General features: G+C 37.0%; 2 protein-coding genes across 2 annotated transcripts in view; one reads left to right on the top strand and one right to left on the bottom strand.

The window, feature by feature from the left end:
- The window catches only part of LOC127368680 (exostosin-1), a 247,456-nt gene that overhangs the window by 104,895 nt on the left and 122,689 nt on the right, over positions 1-19,872 (bottom strand). The gene's annotated exons all lie outside the window — the stretch shown is intronic.
- LOC127368705 (moronecidin) lies at positions 5,294-6,640 on the top strand. The gene is made up of 4 exons (XM_051409795.1): positions 5,294-5,458; positions 5,578-5,678; positions 6,330-6,348; positions 6,439-6,640. The coding sequence occupies exons 1-4, from the start codon at positions 5,355-5,357 to the stop codon at positions 6,521-6,523; spliced, it is 309 nt and encodes a 102-aa protein (XP_051265755.1). The 5' UTR covers positions 5,294-5,354; the 3' UTR covers positions 6,524-6,640.

Here is a 19,872-nt window from a genome sequence, read left to right as displayed (position 1 = left end):
GTCTTCACCATGAGTGAAACATCGGCTCTTATTGGTCGACAGACTCACTCCGAGACGTCATGGACGGCTAACAGAAGGCTAACAAGAATAACATTTATTTATTAACATTTATTTTTCTCTTGCCCGCATTAGCAATGTCACACACGGCTGTGGCTCAATGCCACTGTGGTGTTCCCCAGGGTTGATCCATTCTAGGCCCACTGCTGTTTTCAATATATATGCTTCTTTCTCAATCAGTCATCTCACACAGAACCATGATGTTCTCTGCAACTGCTATTACATTGTCAGATGTAACTGGCGTTTCTGTGTAAATATGAGGAAAGCAAAGAGAAGTGGAGGAATACTAAATAGGAAAAGTCAAACCAGGACTTCCCTTTTCAATTTTAGTGATATAGATGATGTATAAATTTAGTGATTTAGCTATATTAACAACCAGCAGCCACATGAGCTCCTCACCAGGTTGACCAAACTGTTCCAACAGCTGAAAGTTGAACAGAGCATTAAAAACATCCCTTCATGCAGATTATAACACTGGGATAAGGATAGAAGTGCAAGTTGTACGAGTAAAATAACATGGGGTAACAAAGTGCTTTTAAAAGATAAAAACAAAAAAAACAACAGAGACTAAGAACCATAGCACCACCAATAACAATATATGGAATAAACAAACAATGTAAAAAATATCAGTATATAAAGCTAAACAATAAAAAAAAACAATGAAACCACAGTTTGTTATACAGTTGTTACAAAAAGGGTCACAGGAAGTCAAGACTATAAAAGTGTGTTTCAAGAAGAGACTTAAAAGAAGTGATAGAATTTGTCATCCTGATCTCCTCTGGAAGGCAGTTCCACAGTTTGGTGGCTCTGGTGGCAAACGCACTGCCACCTTTATTTTTTAAATCTTGTTTTGGGAACCTCCAGAAGAGCTGCATTTGAGGACCTCAGGGCCCATGGAGGCACATGGGGGATTAAGAGGTCTGAGATATAGCTTGGGGGCAGCCCATTTCGTGCCTTGTTAAAATCTAAAATCTACTCTAAAACTAACAAGCAGCCAGTGCAGAGATGAAAAGAAATGTGTTCTTATTTTTCTGGTACCTGACAGCTGCATTTTGAATCAGCTGTAAGGAGGAGGGAGACTTTTTGCTGCAAATGGAGAGAAGGGAGACATTTTATGAGAGAATTCATTTCATTTAAGTTATTGGAGTCAGCTGAGGTAGATCTGGGTGTCGTCTGCATAAAAAATGGAAATTAATTTTGTGTTTACGAGATTTCCTAATGGCCTTTTTGATCCATCTATCTATCTATCTATCTATCTATCTATCTATCTATCTTAAACCATTCAAGGGCCATGCCACTGATGCAAAATGCCATTTCTCCAGATGGGACAAGAGGATGGTGTGGTCGACCGTGTCAAACGCTGCAATGAGATCTAAAAGAACTACAACAGTATGTTATCTAAGAGAAAGGGACACAGCTTAAACCAGAGCACATGTTGCCTGCCAATAAATAAACTGCTGTCAATTCATAATTCTTTAATGAAATACTTTTAATATTTAATATACAATGTTATTAAGAACATTTGAATAAATCAGACTTCAATATAAACATGTGGACTAAAAAATAGACCTTTATTATTTTCTGTAGTTGTTTCATATCAATTTAAACAACCCCTTTATATATAAAAATAAAAGACTGCTCTTAAAAAAGTGTATTTAGTTTGGTGTCAAAGGTGCCTTCATATGTGTGCATAAAAGAGAGCAAGTTTCACGCCTTCATTTGCTGTTTGGCTGAAAGATAATAAAAAATGTATATGATAGCAATGACATTTTCAGAATATTGCGCTTTCTTGTCGTACTTAAATGCTGAAGCAGCCCTCCTACAAGATGACACTAGCAGTAGCCTAGCCTTAGATTCATAGTGGCCTGGTCACCAAACAGAAGATTTCACAAAAAGGATAAAATCTTTAGACTCTTTAAGATATTTAATGCAGCCGATGTTCAAACCATCATCCAGTTAGTGGAATGATGAAAAGAAATATGTCGAAGGTTAGGCAGCACATTGGAAGAAACATTATAAATAATAACCCTCACTGCATTAGAGGCTTTGCTGGCATGGTTACGGTTATGTAACAGTTATGTCTAACCAGTTTGAGTTTGCTTCCATACTGGACAGAGGCAGTGAGTGCTCCTACAGCACAAACAGAACAAACCCAGGGAAGGAGAACAATAAAGTACACAAGACTGCCCTTGGGCCAGGAAGAACTGACCTGGGCACTGGTCCTTTAAAGGTGGGGTCAGTCATTCTGGAGAAAGATAGTTGAATGTTGAGTGTTGTTCCCACCTAGGAGCACAAACACCACCCGCTGTGATGTGTGTTTCCCATTTACCATAACTCAAAACATCAGTATTTGATTACCTGGGGTTCAACTATCAACTTTCTTTTTCCAGAATGACTGACCCCACTTTCAAAAATGAAGAAGTGATGAAAGTACTTTGGTTTGGTATTACATAACTACTAAATGATTTGTCTCCTATATAAGAGATGTGCCGGTCTACCAGTGGGTACTGATATTTACATAACTTGCAAATATCCCAATAGTCTGTCTGCAAACACTCTTTTGTCTTTGACTGTGAACCAGTGGAAAGGTAAGAATTAAATTAAGTCGTTTTTTCTTTTTTTCTTAAAGAACTACTGTTAAAATGATTTTCTCTTTTAGGATGAAGTGTACTGCGGTCTTTCTTGTGTTGTCCATGGTCGTTTTCATGGCTGAACCTGGAGAGTGTTTTCTTGGGATACTTATACACGCAGGTACAGTTATGGAATCAATTGGCTTTTTAATGGCAAATATTTTGACAGAATTTGGCTAGAAAAACATGTGTAACTAATAAATTATTAAAATGTTTTTAATTACACCTGGACATTTCCTTATATGACACGTCACAGTGACTGTTGATCATGGTACCATGATACTATCATTTGAAATTAATTGGCCTTTTAACCCTTTAGGCGCCGGGTTTAATTTTTAAAAATACTAGATTTTGACATCTAAATTTCAGAAGGCTCAGGCTCTCTTCTGAGATAGAGACAAAGTGTAAATGAGCTTTCTGTCTGGCATAAGCCACATGGCATAGTAGCACATTACAGTAAGCTAGATATCAACAAATTAGTCTCAATTAATGAAAAGATTGTGTGGCTAACTAGTTTTTCTTAGACTTAAGTTGCAACTCATCTCTGAGGTGCAACTGCTTTCATTCTTATTAATACCAAAATAACTATAATAATCTATCATTTCTGTGATAACTAAGTCTGAAGTTACACACAGCTGGTGCAACAGGCTGCAGGACTTGTATGTAATGTAACACCATAATCTAGAACTATGTATTATGTGTATTACTGTCTGAAGAGTATGCACAAGACGCTATGACTGTCTATGATTCTCTACAATACAATGTGTTTATATACATATTACCCTGCTGACAGCTCTGTACAACAAACAACAAGTCCAATACTGTGACTGTTTTTTGTGATGTGTAATTCTTTTCTTCTCTTGTCTGTTTTATTTAGTCCATCACCTGATCCATGGGTAAGAACCTGTGTCATTATTTTTACAACTACTAAACTACTAGTGTTAATTTTTCAATTCAATTCAATTCAATTTTATTTGTATAGCGCCAATTCATAACAGAAGTTATCTCAGGACACTTTTCAAATAGAGCAGGTCTAGACCGAACTCTTTAACATTAATTACAGAGACCCAACAGTACCACTGTACTGTACTTAATAAGTCAATAAATATTGAAGTAACATTTATGTAATTGTCACAGTGAATGCGATATAACGCTATGTCTTTTACAAATATATATATATATAATACACATTTACAAATACCAACACTAGTATCTTCTCTCCCTCCACCAGGCATGACAAGGCCGAGCTGCAGCAAGAGCAGCAGGAGCAGTTTGACAAACGTTCAATAGATTACAACCCGGAGCAGCCTGCTTTTCAGTAGGCTGAAGAGGCCACTCTGAAGCTACGTTGTGGAAGGAAAGAGATGCTTTTTGCTAATAGAAATTGGAGCAACCACTCCTTGTCAGTTTGGAATAAATTTGCTTTATAGACGCACCAAAACATTGTTCTATTTTTATCTAAAACTTGAGGTACGATGAAAAATGTTTTACTTTCAACAAAGTTATCAATTAGCCTCTGTATGAAAAAAGTGCATTTGTTTGTGTGTGTGTGTGTGTGTGTGTGTTTTGTTTTGTTTTGTTTTGTAATATCTGTATCGCAGATAAAGGTTTAAATATTGAAAACATTACAGTTAAATTGTGTTTTTGAAAGAAACAAAGAAAGTCTTTGCAGTAAACAAACACTCATTGAAGGTGAATGAATGGGTAGCAATTATCTTAGCAATTTCTTTAAAAAAATAAAATAAATTACATTTGAAGTAACATTCTGGTGAAAGACCTTAAACGAAAATTTTCTACGCTATTTTTTTTTTTTTTAAATAACCAGGAACATCAGTCCCCTGTTGGATAGGGTAGTACAACAGTCCACTGTTAGCAATGTAGGAATGTATAGGTGTGTGTGTGTGTGTGTGTGTGTGTGTGTGTGTGTGTGTGTGTTTTCCTTGACATGTTCCTTGACCTACTGTATGTAACTTCTGCTTAACAGCAGCAACTGTGAGCACAAGTGAGAGTTAGGAGACAATGATTGATGAATGCTATAACGCAGTATCACAATTGTGTGAGTCAGTATTTGTGATCAGGTTCTGGTCGGTCACAGGAGCATCTTAGCAGGCATAAAGTGGATGATGAGTAAAAGATAAAATGGAGTACCAAAATGTCCAGTAGAAAATATGAATATAAAAATATGAATAATAACAAAAATAATAACAGTGCTCTGTGCTACAATGGGCGGGGCCTGCCACGTTGTTTCTGGGTGCAACCCTGCTCTCATCTAAGAATTATATGAAAAGTCCCTAAAAATATCTGCTCAGAATTCATCAAATCTCTCATTTTACACAAACGTCCTGCAGTTACTGTGTTCACTGTTTGCGTACGTTCATTGTACAGCATTATGCGTTGAATATAATATGAAATATCTATAAAATGTGTCAGTTAGTCAGCAGTCGTCAGTTTCCTCAGTGATAGAAAAGGGTCCCTGAAGGAAAAAGGTCTGGAACTAAAGTAAAGACCTGAATGTGCAGATGTGAGCTCAGTTGGACTGACTTGGTTCTTTTTGGTGAAGATGAGACTAGTATCTTACTCCTGTGTGAACTTTCTGTTTAACTTCCTATATTGTGAAACCCTGCACAAACAATGAGTAAGGGAAATTAGCCTTTGCTATAAAAAGAGATGTGTTTCTACCAACACACAGATATTTACACCACCTGTACATCTCCCAGGCCTCACTTTGGTAGCAGCTTTTTTGACTTCCTCCTTGCAAGAAGTGGAAAGAAGTAAGTATCTCCCTTCATCTAGGAGCAAACTGCTGAGGATTGTTAGTGTAAATATCCTCATTTTAAGTGTGTATTATAAAGTCTAAACATGGCCTTTTTGATTTGGTTATTGTTTTCAGGATGAAGTGCATCACGGTCTTTCTTGTCTTGTCCATGGTCGTCCTCATGGCCGAACCTGGGGACGCTTTCATTCACCACATTTTCCGTGGAATTATTAACGGTAACCAATCATATATCATCAACATATTGGAATTGTATTACTCATAATAACATTAACGATGGCTTTGTCTCATCTCGGCATTCATAATACCAGAGCCACACAACATGCACCTCTAAAAGAAATGTAGTCCCTACTGAGGTTATGTTTTTATGATTTATAATATTTTATTATGCATATGTTTGGTTTGGCCTCCACTGTTATTGACAGATTGAGCCAGTGGTCTCTGTGTGTGTGTGTGTGTGTGTGTGTGTGTGTGTGTGTGTGTGTGTGTGTGTGTGTGAGTGAGTGTGAGTGAGTGTGTGTTAGGGGTCAAATTACAACAACACCCAACTCAAATACAATATCAGGAGAGTAAATTAAATATTTAGAATTTGCATTGAGACTCATTTCCAATATGTGTCTATTATGCACATAAGATCCTGAATTACACAGTTAAAAGGCTCTTGTGGATTATATCAGACTGTATTTGATCTAGTCTTGTTTGTTTCATGTTAATGCACTATGAATCATTATTATTATGAATGCATTTAAAAGGCCTTACAATGCCTTACGATGAATTACGTACTACAAAGAAAAACGCTGTAATCATGTTTCCAACTGCATATATTTATGTTCTAATGCTTGTTTTATTCACTCACTTGTTTCATTTAGCTGGCAAAAGCATCGGCAGGTAAGACCTTGATTCTTGTAACATTTGACGAACGCTCTTGTTGCTCGTGTTCTGGAGCTAAACTCTCTCAATTCTCTCTCAACCCACCAGATTTATCACGGGGGGAAAGGCGCAACAGGAGAGTGAGCAGCAAGATCAGCGCTTCTTGGACCGAGAGCGGGAAGCTTTTAATTAGACTTCCTGATGGTTCACCTGAAAGAGGTGCTCTGCAACTCTGTAACTCAACTCAACTCAACTTCAACACAGCTCCTGCTCTTCAATTGATTTGGAATAAATCTGCATTACAGCAAAACATCTCTCTTGTCTTATTTAAAGGAAAAATCTGAATAAATTAGTACAGAAATAGTAAAATGTGAATTGACTGTTATGATATTATAGTTATAAACCCAATTAAACATCTATGGGACATTTTCCCGTAAACTACTGGCAGCACAGGCGCCAGTATCCTACCATTATTCAACAGTTACACTACTGTCATTTTCAGTATATTAACATAAAATGTATGATTCTACAGTAGAATGGGAGGTTTACAGTTTAATACTGTAACTAACATGCCAGTAATATACTGTATTTCTGCTATGGTAATCTACATTAAAGGTGTCTAACTGTATCTGTTACAGAATTGAGTGATTTAGTTTTTTCTATTACAGTTGAACATTTCAGGTATGCATAGAAGAACATGGCAGTTATCCATTCGTTCATCAAATGTGATAACTTGGGGGAATGTTGCATCTTGCGACTGAGGGTATCGCTGCATTTTCAAAATCTATAATTTGCCAGTGGAATTAAAAAAGAACATAATACACACTATTTTACGAATGACCAACACCACAGCATCAAATAAAGTTTTAAATAGTGAGACTGAAGCATATGTTTGAGCCTGGTGTTTTCATAAGGCATCTTGTATGTTACAGTGACTACGAATGACACAAAGAGGATGGGGAAAAGATCGTTCCAGTATTAGGAGTCTGTCCATACACAGGGAAAGGGCTAAACTCTGCTGTGGTCATTCTTAACGCTGCACATAAAACAGGAAGTATCTTTAGGGGGAGTAAGTGAATGATAAACTCTTCCTCTTTTTTAAAAACCTTTGCTATCACATACATAAAGAAGTTTAATAATCGTAGTTTGCAAGAATTCTACAATGATCAGTGTCTGAATTAAGTCAAATGCACAGCTGCAGTGAGACGTGAACATTTAGGAAGCTCTATCAAACTACAGGCCTCATAAATCCTTAATGTAAGTTAATAAAAGGCTACAATGCTTTCTGAAGTCAGAATTTAGAGTTTTTGTTATTGTCTACGCCAACATTTTATTTGAAAGTAATGTTAGCTAGTGCTTATAGTGTTTGGCTATATTCATGAATTTGAGTGACTCATTTAATGATGTTTGAATTATTTAACAGCAATGAGACATAACTGATTTGAAACACAGCCTAAGGTTTATTTTTACGACATGAAGTTAAATGAGTGGAAGCAGAAACATTTAATTGGCAAAAATAAACTTCTACAATGCAGAAAAAAGCACTTTTAAAAAGACAACTTAAAGAAAAAGACATTAGTGAATAGCACAAAGACTGCAAAGACAATGAAATGAAATGAAATAATGTTTTACTTTTAATGAATAACTGACTACAGGCCTCAGTCTATAAAGTTAACGGGTGACAACGCAGAATGTGATATGGATGTGTCATATTTAACTCTTTCTTTATGAAGACCATGTGAATACACCGTGAGTGTAGCATGACTTAATCTGATGTCTGCCACCAAATTAAACTCTTCGAAATTTTCACCCTTGCACTGGCTGCATCCTTTTTTTTTTTTTTTGATTAAAATGAACTACAGTGTTGTACACTGAGTCCTTTCTACTTCTTCCTCACCTCGAGGTGTCAGAAGGTTGACCAGCATCAATGTGCTGTTTGCTGATAAACGTTCTTACACAATCACTGTGACGTCTTTTAAAGTGACCAACTGCATATTTCTCACAGTCAAACTAGCGAGACAGACGTCTGTTTAGGTTGCCAAATGTTATAATAGATTTTATGATGGGATGTAAAATTGAAAAAACAACATTACAATGTATTATATATTCCAGACACGACCCCATGTGCACCTGTTTTGATAAAATCTATCAATGTTGTTGATTTTACATTCGTCATTACATGTGGCACATTGTTATCTTCGTTCCTCAGGTTTATTACACATTTTGTTCTGTTTTAATGTTGTATGCTAACAGATTAAACTATTATCAGTCTGCAGCAAACATTTCTCACAGACTGAAAAGGGAGACCGTGTTGTGACAGTTGAGATTAGATCAACGCCTTGTCATCTGTGAACAGAACTTGATGTTGTGAAATGCAATGAGAAACACAATTTCACTGAATGTACACAAACATTGCAAAAAATACCCTTGTCTTTATAAAAAGAGAGGTACTTCAGGGGTACAGGGAGTCACGTCATCTTGCACAGTACTTAAGTGTTAGCGATATGTGACTGAGAATTGGCAATTAACACATATTGTGACTTTTACAGTTGCTATAAAGTTGGATGAAAAGTGGCTGTAAAAAGATTCTGTGGTGTGGCCACCATGTTCTTGTTTTCAGGAGGAAGTAGGTTTTGGGGTTTCTGGTGTTGACATTGGTTCTCATGGCTGAACCTGGGTGTGTTTCGGAGGCCTCAAAGCTTTCTGGAGAGGGTCAAAGAGCGGATGGAAAGGTAAACTACCTGCTCTCCATGGGTTGATTGTAATGACTCAACCTTGCATTAAAAGTCATGAACGCAGAACTTATTTGGGCTGATTAGAAATCTCCTGAGGTTGTAGTTGGGGATTACGTGATGTCACAAATTGACCTTAGCTTGTCATAGTTGGAAAAGAACAGTTCTATCCCAGGAAGTCATGACGGTGTGATAGTGAGCCAACATGCACAATACCAGCAACCTGAAACTGAGACAGCCAACATCAGTTCATTATTTACACCTGTGCTTTTCCTACTGTCACAGGTTGAAATGCTTTTGGTCAAAAAGGTCTATCTCTGTGCACTGGTGAAAATCAAGTCCCAGCAAAGAAAGAATCCGACATATAACCTCCAATTAAATAAGTTTATCGTTTTTATACATGTTAAACCAATAACATACTGTATAACATGTTAATTGGTGGACTTTAGACGTGCTGGTAGACAGATTTTGTTAGCATTTCACAGAGCCAGGCTAGCTGTTTGAACTGTCTGCTTCTAACTTGTACTCCATACATCAGCTTATTATCAATGCAGATGAATGAAGAGTACTACTAAATGTAGTTTGAGTCAGTCTTTCATTTTATTTTTACTCACACTGACTGTTAAGGTCCAGTGTGTAACATGTAGGAGGATCTATTGTCAGAAATTGAATATAATATTTATAGGTGTGTTTTCAACCTGACAATAAGGATAGTTGTGTTTGTTTGTTACCTTGGAATGAGCTGTTTTATCTTCAGAGGGAGCGGGTCTTCTTGCTGCCGCCATGTTCAACTGTCATGTTTCTACAGTAACTTTGAACCAACAAACAAAAGGCTGGCAGAGAGTTCACACTTAGAAGGCTGAGCTCTATTCAAATGGCTGCAATCTGCAACTTCACGGCAAGATTATTTGTCATTGTCATTTGAAGACTAATATTTGAACATATATGATTAACTGCAGGCAGAACTTGCGCCTAATGAAATAATGATATAAAAGCAATTCACAATACAATTTACAATAAATATCATTTGTTGCTGTGTCAAATGGTTATTCCTTAAATACATTACTTCACTTCACACACTCTCCTCACAGGCAGAAGTGGAATCTTGAGTCTAACCACTTTCTCACGGCTTAAAAAATGTGAAACTTAAATTAGATCAACACCTACTGAACATTAAAAAAGTTGCCACACCTACTCCAGATGGGTATTATACAACTGGCAACTACAAAAAACCACATCAGTTGTAGATCCTACAACTTCTGTCTTTACTTTCTTTGACAACAGTCTTTTGACTATCAATCTGTCGGAAGGTAAAATACTAATTTATCTATATTTTACTTTGACTAAATTCTTTACTAAAGTCTTTAGGATGTGTGATTTGAATTAACACTTATCTCTTGTAGTCTTGTTATATGGTTGGATAAATTCATGAGATAGAAAATACAAATGTGTAATATACTGTACGTAGGGACAAAGCATTAAAGAAAGTGCAGGGTAGCAGTTTACAGCATTATAATGTCATAAATCTGACTTGGTGCGTTTTCAGGATGAAGTGTGTTATGATCTTTTTGGTGTTGACACTGGTCGTCCTCATGGCTGAACCCGGGGAGGGTTTTCTCGGACGCTTTTTCAGACGGACCCAGGCCATATTGAGAGGTGCCAGGCAGGGATGGAGAGGTAAATCAGAACTGTTCATAAGATCCGTGTTCAACAGACAGACACAAACAGCAGCCTACTTTAGTCTGTGATCAACAAATTGCTATAAAACATGTAAATATACAACATTTTCACCAGATTGTGCTAACTTCACTAAGTTCTGTGTTTTGCTAAATCTTTAATTAGTCCTGATATCTCAGCTGTATTTGTTCAAAAGCCCTAAACTTTAAGTAAAAACAGCATCATTAATGTACTAATTTAAAAAAACAACTAATAAATATGACTGACTATAATGAAATGATAATATCACCAATTTATGTTATTTTCATCTTTTTGCCTGTTTAGCGCACAAGGCGGTTTCACGGTAAGTATCTCTGATTAATAATTACTAGTGATATCAACAAGGCAAAAAAAGAAAGTAAAAGAAAACCATTGGAACCCATCACTTCTCTCCCAAGTTGATCTCTTCAAATACTTTATTTTTTTAAACCAATTGAAGTATTAAAATGTTTGTGGATTAACATTCTGGTCTATATGTAATTCTTTCGCTCTCTAACTAGGTATCGAGACAGATACATTCCTGAGACGGACAACAATCAAGAGCAACCATACAATCAGCGCTGAATCTGTTCTTTTTGAAGATATAGTTTGAGCTATATCTTTTTGCTTTGCAAAGCAAGAAATAATTGGAAGTAATTAACAAACTAGTAGTCTTGGGTTTGCATGAAGCCCTTGAGATGTAGTGACTTGGCAAAGCTCCTATTGGTTTAAAAAATGTAAAATTTGCTTCAAAACTATCTGCTGAATAAAGCTGCATTACAAAAAGGCCATCTCTGTTTTGTGGTTTTATTTAAATGAATAATTTCCTGTAATTGTACATTAAGAGTGATAAAAAAAAGATTACGATTCATGTTTTGCTTTGTTTTTAGGATTTTTATGCAATTAAATTGCGGGAGAAAGGAAGTTGCAAAAATAATTGCAATTTCTTTGTATAATTGATTAAAAAAAAGAAGGCAACTTGCTCCAGTGAGAATAAAATCGCTGAAGTGACTGAAAAATCACTTTTCCACTGACTTTCTGAAAATTCGATTATCAGAATTGTTGCAGCACTAGTACAAAAACACATTTTAAAGGATGTGCACATCCACACAGGTGTTTTCGATAGTTGTGGTTACAATTGTCACAAACCGGGCCATACGGCCATGACAAAAGGGGGGGAGATGCACACAACAAAGCCAATTAAAAAATGATTTATTAAGGAAAGAATACTTAAACTAAACTACCAGTAGTATGTGAAATCAGTAGGATCAGTGGTGTAAGTGAGTGCATGAGTGGAGAGTGCTGTGTTGTAATAAGATGCAGCAACCCCATCAAACCATCAAACCCAAAAACCAGTTATATCAGGGAGGGGAGAGAGAGAGCACTGAGCTCCCAGAGGGTTTTTAAAGGAGCATGGCACACAGGCTTCAGATGTGTCCAATTTGCTGACGACCCTCTGCCACGCCCACTTAAAGTACCTGCACAGAAAACAGGACAAGCCACACAACCAGGAACAGGAAGACAGGGTGGAGTGGGTCATTGCACAATCTACATTTAACCTAAGACTTTGTCTTTGTATACAAAAGGCCTATTTCTCTCAAATATTGTTCACAAATCTTTCAAAATCTCTGTTAGTGAGCACTTCTCCTTTGCTGAGATAATCCATCCACCTCACAGGTGTGGCATATCAAGATGCTGATCAGACAGCATGGGTATTGCACAGGTGTGCCTTAGACTGGACACAATAAAAGGCCACTCGAAAATGTGCAGTTTCACTGTATTGAGGGGGTCCGGGAGGGTCTGGAAACCAGTCACTATCTGGTTCGACCACCATTTGTCTCATGCAGTGCAACACATCTTCTTCTCATAGAGGTGATCAGGTTGTTGATTGTGGCCTGTGGAATGTTGGTCCACTCCTCTTCAATGGCTGTGCGAAGTTGCTGGATATTGGCAGGACCTAGAACACACTGTCGTATACATCGATCCAGAGCATCCCAAACATGCTCAATGGGTGACATGTCCGGTGAGTATGCTGGCCATGCAAGAACTGGGATGTTTTTAGCTTCCAGGAATTGTGTACAGATCATGGCAACATGGGGCCTTACATTATCATGCTGCAACATGAGGTGATGGTCGTGGATGAATGGCACAACAATGGGCCTCAGGATCTCGTCACGGTATCTCTGTGCATTCAAAATGCCACCAATAAAATGCACCTGTGTTCGTTGTCGATAACACATGCCTGCCCATACCATAACCCAACCGCCACCGTGGGCCACTCGATCCACAACGTTGACATCTGCAAACCGCTCACCCACACGACGCCATACACGCTGTCTGCCATCTGCCCTGTACAGTGAAAACCGGGATTCATCCGTGAAGAGAACACCTCACCAAAGTGCCAGACGCCATCGAATGTGAGCATTTGCCCACTCATTCGTTTACGACGACGAACTGCAGTCAGGTCGAGACCCCGATGAGGACGATGAGCATGCAGATGAGCTTCCCTGAGACGGTTCCTGACAGTTTGTGCAGAAATTCTTTGGTTATGCAAACCGATTGTTGCAGCAGCTGTCCGGTGGCTGGTCTCAGACGATCTTGGAGGTGAAGATGCTGGATGTGGAGGTCCTGGGCTGGTGTAGTTACACGTGGTCTGCGGTTGTGAGGCCGGTTGGATGTACTGCCAAATTCTCTGAAACGCCTTTGGAGACGGCTTATGGTAGAGAAATGAACATTCAATGCATGGGCAACAGCTCTGGTGGACATTCCTACAGTCAGCATGCCAATTGCACGCTCCCTCAAAACTTGCAACATCTGTGGCATTGTGCTGTGTGATGGAACTGCACATTTTTGAGTGGCCTTTTATTGTGTCCAGCCTAAGGCACACCTGTGCAATACCCATGCTGTCTGATCAGCATCTTGATATGCCACACCTGTGAGGTGGATGGATTATCTCGGCAAAGGAGAAGTGCTCACTAATCCAGATTTTGACAGATTTGTGAACAATATTTGAGAGAAATAGGCATTTTGTGTACAAGTCTTAGATCTTTGAGTTCAGCTCATGATGAATGGGGGCAAAAACAAAAGTCTTGCGTTTATAATTTTGTTCAGTGTATGTACAGATGGGCACCTCACTGTTGGTTTAAGACTTGAAGTATTGTTAGACAGTGAAATATAGTCAAATGAAATCACAGTATAAGTTACGTATTAATCCTGCATTTAATGTGTAACTGTCAAAATCATTATACCACCACAGTTAGACAGCTATACTGTTTATCAAATGTGTTCAGAACAAAGTGAAATGGGCTTTTTTAACCCTTTGGTTCAGTTTTAGGATGTCCCCTTCCTCAAACAGATGAAAATATGTGTTTGACCACCTCTTTGTAGAATTGGGATTAGGAATTGAGATAAGATCATCCATCCATTTTGTCATCCATCTGCAGAACTTGACATTGCAAAATCAGACACACGATTAAGGGGTTTGCTTTCTTAATGACAGTGTTGATGTTATCATGATTTTAGAAGAGATAATGCAGGCTATTGTAAAATCACTATGACCTGTTGGTGAAATTATCACTATTATCAATGAAGAGAGTACTACTAAATGTAGTTTGAGACAGTCTTTTATTTTCTTTTTACTCACACTGACTGTTAATGTCCAGTGTGTAACATTTAGGAGGATCTATTGTAAGACATGGAATATAATATTAATAGGTATGTTTTCATTAGTGTATAATAACCTGGTCATGTTTCTACAGTAGCTTAGAACCAGCAAACAAAATGCTGGCCGAGAGTTCACGCTTAGAAGGCTGAGCTCTATCCAAATGGTTGCAATCTGTTGAAATTGAATTGAATTGAAGAGTTTTTAGAAAGTTTCACTTTTCATAGCAGACTTCTGATTATTACTTAAGAGTCTCTATTACGTCTATTGGCAACCTCGACCAATCATTCACCACAACCCTCACAGACCATTCACGGACCACATTCACTGGTTATACCTAATCTTTAAAATATTGTGGAAATAACATCCGCAATAACACAGAAACACATAAAATCTATTGCCCCAAAGCATGCTGGCAGGGTTCCCAACAACACCGACCTCATGTACCTGCAATCAGCTCAGCCAGTCATAAGTGATGATCATGGTTTCAGCACCTTTATTTCAAAATAAGAGCACAGATCAAATACATCCAGAATCCTCCTACTTTCAAAGAACCAAATTAGCTGGATGAGAATAAGCAGAACTATTTTATCCTAAATTAGTTTGCCCATGTTTGAAGAGCAGGGCCGCTGTGTGGAATAGCAGTAATATAAAGATCATAACAATAATAATTAATGATATAAAAGTAATTCACAATACAATCTACTAAAGGTACAATAAATATCTTTTGTTGCTGTGTCGAATGGTTATTCCTTAAATACATTACTTCACTTCACACACTCTCCTCACAGGCAGATGTGGTATCTTGAGTCTAACCACTTTCTCACGGCATAAAATATGTGAAACTTAAATTAGATCAACACCTACTGAACGTTAAAAAAGTTGCCACACCTACTCTAGAAACTACAAAAATCCACATCAGTTGTAGATCCTACAACTTCTGTCTTTACTTTCTTTGACAACAGTCTTTTGACTATCAATCTGTTTGAAGGTAAAATACTAATGTATCTATATTTTGACTAAATTCTTTACTACAGTCTTTAGGATGTGTGATTTGAATTGACACTTTAGCTATATTATGTCTTGTAAACTTGTTATATGGTTGGATAAATTCATAAAGTACAAAATACAAATGTGTAATATACTGTATGTAGGGACAAATTATTGCAGGGTAGCAGGTTTACAGTGTTATAATGTCCTTAATCTCTTTTGGTGTGTTTTTCAGGATGAAGTGTGTTATGATCTTTTTGGTGTTGACACTGGTCGTCCTCATGGCTGAACCCGGGGAGGGTTTGATCGGAAGCTTATTCAGAGGGGCCAAGGCCATATTTAGAGGTGCCAGGCAGGGATGGAGAGGTAAATCAGAACTGTTCATAAGATCCGTGTTCAAAAGACAGACACAAACAGCAGCCTACTTTAGTCTGTGATCAACAAATTGCTATAAAACATGTAAATGTACAACATTTTCACCAGATTGTGTTAACTTCACTAAGTTCTGTGTTTTACTAAATCTTTAATTAGTCCTGATATCTCAGCTGTATTTGTTCAAAAGCCCTAAACTTTAAGTAAAAACAGCATCATTAATGTACTAATTTAAAAAAAACAACTAATAAATATGACTGACTATAATGAAATGATAATATCACCAATTTATGTTATTTTCATCTTTTTGCCTGTTTAGCACACAAGGCGGTTTCACGGTAAGTATCTCTGATTAATAATTACTAGTGATATCAACAAGGCAAATAAAGAAAGTAAAAGAAAACCATTGGAACCCATCACTTCTGTCCCAAGTTGATCTCTTCAATTACCTTATTTTTTCAAACCAATTTAAAATGTTTGTGGATTAACATTTTGGTCTATATGTAATTCTTCCACTCTCTAACTAGGTATCGAGCCGGATACGTTCGAAGACCTGTGGTCTACTACCATCGAGTGTATCCAAATGAGCAGCGCTGAATCTGTTCTTTTTGAAGATATAGTTTGAGCTATATCTTTTTGCTTTGCAAAGCAAGAAATAATTGGAAATAATTAACAAACTAGTAGTCTTGGGTTTGCATGAAGCCCTTGAGATGTAGTGACTTGGCAAAGATCCTATTGGTTTAAAAAATGTAAAATTTGCTTCAAAACTATCTGCTGAATAAAGCTGCATTACAAAAAGGCCATCTCTGTTTTGTGGTTTTATCTAAATGAATAACTTCCTGTTATTTTACATCAAGGGTGATAAAAAAAAAGATTGTGATTCATGTTGCAATGTTTTTAGGATTTTTTTTTTGCAATTAAAGGAAGTTTCAAACATAATTGCAATTTCTTTGTATAATTGATTAAAAATTGAAGGCAACTTGTTCCAGTGAGAATAAAATCACTAGTCATATGGTGATTCAAGGTTTTGCAAGTGGGACTGCTATAATCGGGGAACTTGGTGGGAAACTACAATGATCTTTCAAATTTATGGAAAAGTTGCAGCAATTGGACAAAATCGCAAAGTCAAAGAATTTACAATCAGAATTGTTGCAGCACTAGTACAAAGTCTTTCAAAGGATGAGCACATCCACACAGGTGTTTTCCATAGTTGTGGTTACAATCTACATTCAACTAAAGGTAGTTTGTCAGAGAAGGAAACCCCATACTGTGCAGTTTCTGTTTGTAAAATCAATGAGCATTGTGTCTTTTTGGTGTAATTACCAACTAGGCTGGACAGTTGTCAAGCACTGACCATCAACTAATGCTAGCAGATGGTAAATAGTCGAAATCCTACAGCAATGCTTTTAAAAAGATCACAATCTGAATCCCTCTAATTAGGATCTTCACACATTCAGGACTAAACAGCAGCTTGTCCTGTCAGTCCATGCAAAGTTAGCATTCATTAGCAGAGCAGCCGAAGGGACACTGAGAGCTGTCAACAGGATCCATTTAAATTCTGATAGATTCAGCTTTAACTGTCATAAGTGACTTACCAGATACTTGTCATTACCAATAAAACTGTAAAACTCCATGTTTTAATGTAATAATTGTATAGTTTATTGTAGTTTTTATCATCAGTATTCATAAAGGGCCTTATCACAGTAATGAAGCTTTATGTGAGCTACAGTAAATTCCTCAAATTCTGTAAAGTTTGCTTCCTAAAATACCTGAACTTTGGAAAATACCCACTTTATCTGTCGGACTCAAACTGCTGAAGCCTCATACTGTTTCCATATTAACTTTGGAATATAATTGTGCTCAAAACAAGGGTCGTCTTTTACATTCAAATCACTTTAGGAAGGGCTCTCTTAATAGCCAGTGTGGACATGTATGTACATACGGGCACCTAACTGTTGTTTTAAGACTTGAAATATTGTGAAAGACAGTGAAATATAGTCAAATTAAATCACAGTAGAAGTTATGTATTAATCCTGCATTTAATGTGTAACTGTCAAAATCACTATACCACCACAGTTAGACAGCTATACTGTTTATCAAATGTGTTCAGAACAAAGTGAAATGGGCCTTTTTTAAGCCCTTTGTTCAGTTTTAGGATGTCCCCTTCCTCAAACAGATGAAAATATGTTTGACCACCTCTTTGTAGAAGTGGGATTAGGAATTGAGATAAGATCAACATTTTGACATCCATCTGCAGAACTTGACATTGCAAAATACAACGCAACTGACCAAATGACTAAATATGAAACTTGGGCTGAGAAAATGAATCCATCTCCATCTTTATAAAGAGACGGGTCACAACTGCTCAGAAAAGACGTTCCCATCACCTGTAGGTCTCACACCGCTCACTGTGCTCTCAGACAACAGTTTGTTTTTTGCTTCTGAAAATCAATCTGTGGAAAGGTGAGAAGGAAATCTTACTCTTCATGTTACTTTATTATTTATTTATGTATATGTATATATTTATTTACTGTTTATTTAGCAGGGACAATGCATAATACATATGCTCTGTAGTCCCTGGGTGGAGGCCTCTAAGATGTGCAGGTTCCAGAGATCAACAATCAGTGTGAAATGTCTATTAGCCGTATTATGTTATTGGATGAATTAATGTAGTGGATGTGGCCACTGTGATGTGTTTTTTTTCCAGGATGAAGTACGTTATGATCTTTTTGGTGCTGACGCTGGTCGTCCTCATGGCTGATCCTGGGGAGAGCTTTAAGAAACGCTTCAAGAAAGGACACTTAATAAAAGGGGCCAAGTACCTATTTAAAGGAGTCGATGCAGCACTGCAAGGTAAATCACAACTGTAGTACAGTTACTGTACATACATTCTGTGTTGACTATAGACGATTTACACAAACACAAACAGTTGCTTACTTACGACTGGTGTGATAAACAAATTGGTGTGAAACAGTTTCACTGCTGAATGTACTAACCAACTACATGCAACTTTACTAAGTTCTGAGTTTTACTAAATATTTTATTTCGTCCGGATATCCAAGCTGTAATTGCACTAAACTTTAAGTAAAGAGAGCCTAAAGAATAAATTGACTGATTATGAAGATAATATTGTCAATTGATGTCATTTTCATCGTTTTGTCTGTTTAGCACAAGAGTTGGCTTCAGGGTAAGTAGCTCTGATCTCTTTCTATTACTATTTCCCATAATCCTAAATTGATCAAATAACTTAACTTTGTCCAATGAATTCAAAACCAGCTGATATCAAATGTATGATGATGTGATACAAAGTCAAGCAAGAACACACAATTCAGAAACTAAAATCAGTTCATTTCTATTTTTGGCTTGAAAAATTGCAAAAGTGAATATTAACATATGACTGACCTCTGTTGATTATTGAACTCATTTTTCAGCTCTCATTTTTGTTTCCCTTCTCTAATTTGGTATGAAAACAGATTCAAGCAACTACTCTCACCTCAGAGGGACTACAATCAAGAGCAACCATACAATCAGCGCTGAATCTGTTCTTTTTGAAGATATATCTTTTCTGCTTTGCAAAGAAAGAAAATAATTGGAAATAATTTACATGGAGCTCTTGAGATGTAGTGACTTTAGGCACAGCTCCAACTGGTTTTGATACATGTAAAATTATCTTGATATTGAACTTTGATATTGAAACAATCCTGCTGAATAAAGCTACAATATAAAAAGGCCATCTCTGTTTTGTGGTATTTTTTAAGTGAGTAAGTTCCTGTAATATCAAGATTGATCATGATAATGAAGAACATTATTTTGTAATTTCATCTTGGTTAAAGGTTTGCAGTATAATAACTCTAGAAGACAATTTAACAAAATGTGTGTGTGTAAGATAATGACTCTACCAATGCTTTTCTGTTTGATCGGCTTGTGTCTCAGGTAAAGCAGCGTGACTCTTTGAATGATTCAAATCGAACAGAAAGTACAGTTGATGTTTCTGCCCAAAAAATGTTGCGTGCAAACGAAATGAACAAATGAGTGTTTTAATTTTCTCGATTAGTACATTAATAATTTCCCATAAACTGTGTCCATTGAGAA

Source organism: Dicentrarchus labrax, unplaced genomic scaffold, assembly GCF_905237075.1.
Source record: "Dicentrarchus labrax unplaced genomic scaffold, dlabrax2021, whole genome shotgun sequence".
Classification (NCBI taxonomy): domain Eukaryota; kingdom Metazoa; phylum Chordata; class Actinopteri; family Moronidae; genus Dicentrarchus; species Dicentrarchus labrax.
This window is presented reverse-complemented; position numbering and strand designations above follow the sequence as displayed.

Excerpts from the sequence above, each read along its gene's own strand:
- LOC127368705 (XM_051409795.1), top strand. The coding sequence starts at position 5,355 with ATGTGTTTCTACCAACACACAGATATTTACACCACCTGTACATCTCCC. Across the intron at positions 5,459-5,577 it reads CTTGCAAGAAGTGGAAAGAA|GATGAAGTGCATCACGGTCT; the intron begins GTAAGTATCTCC and ends TATTGTTTTCAG.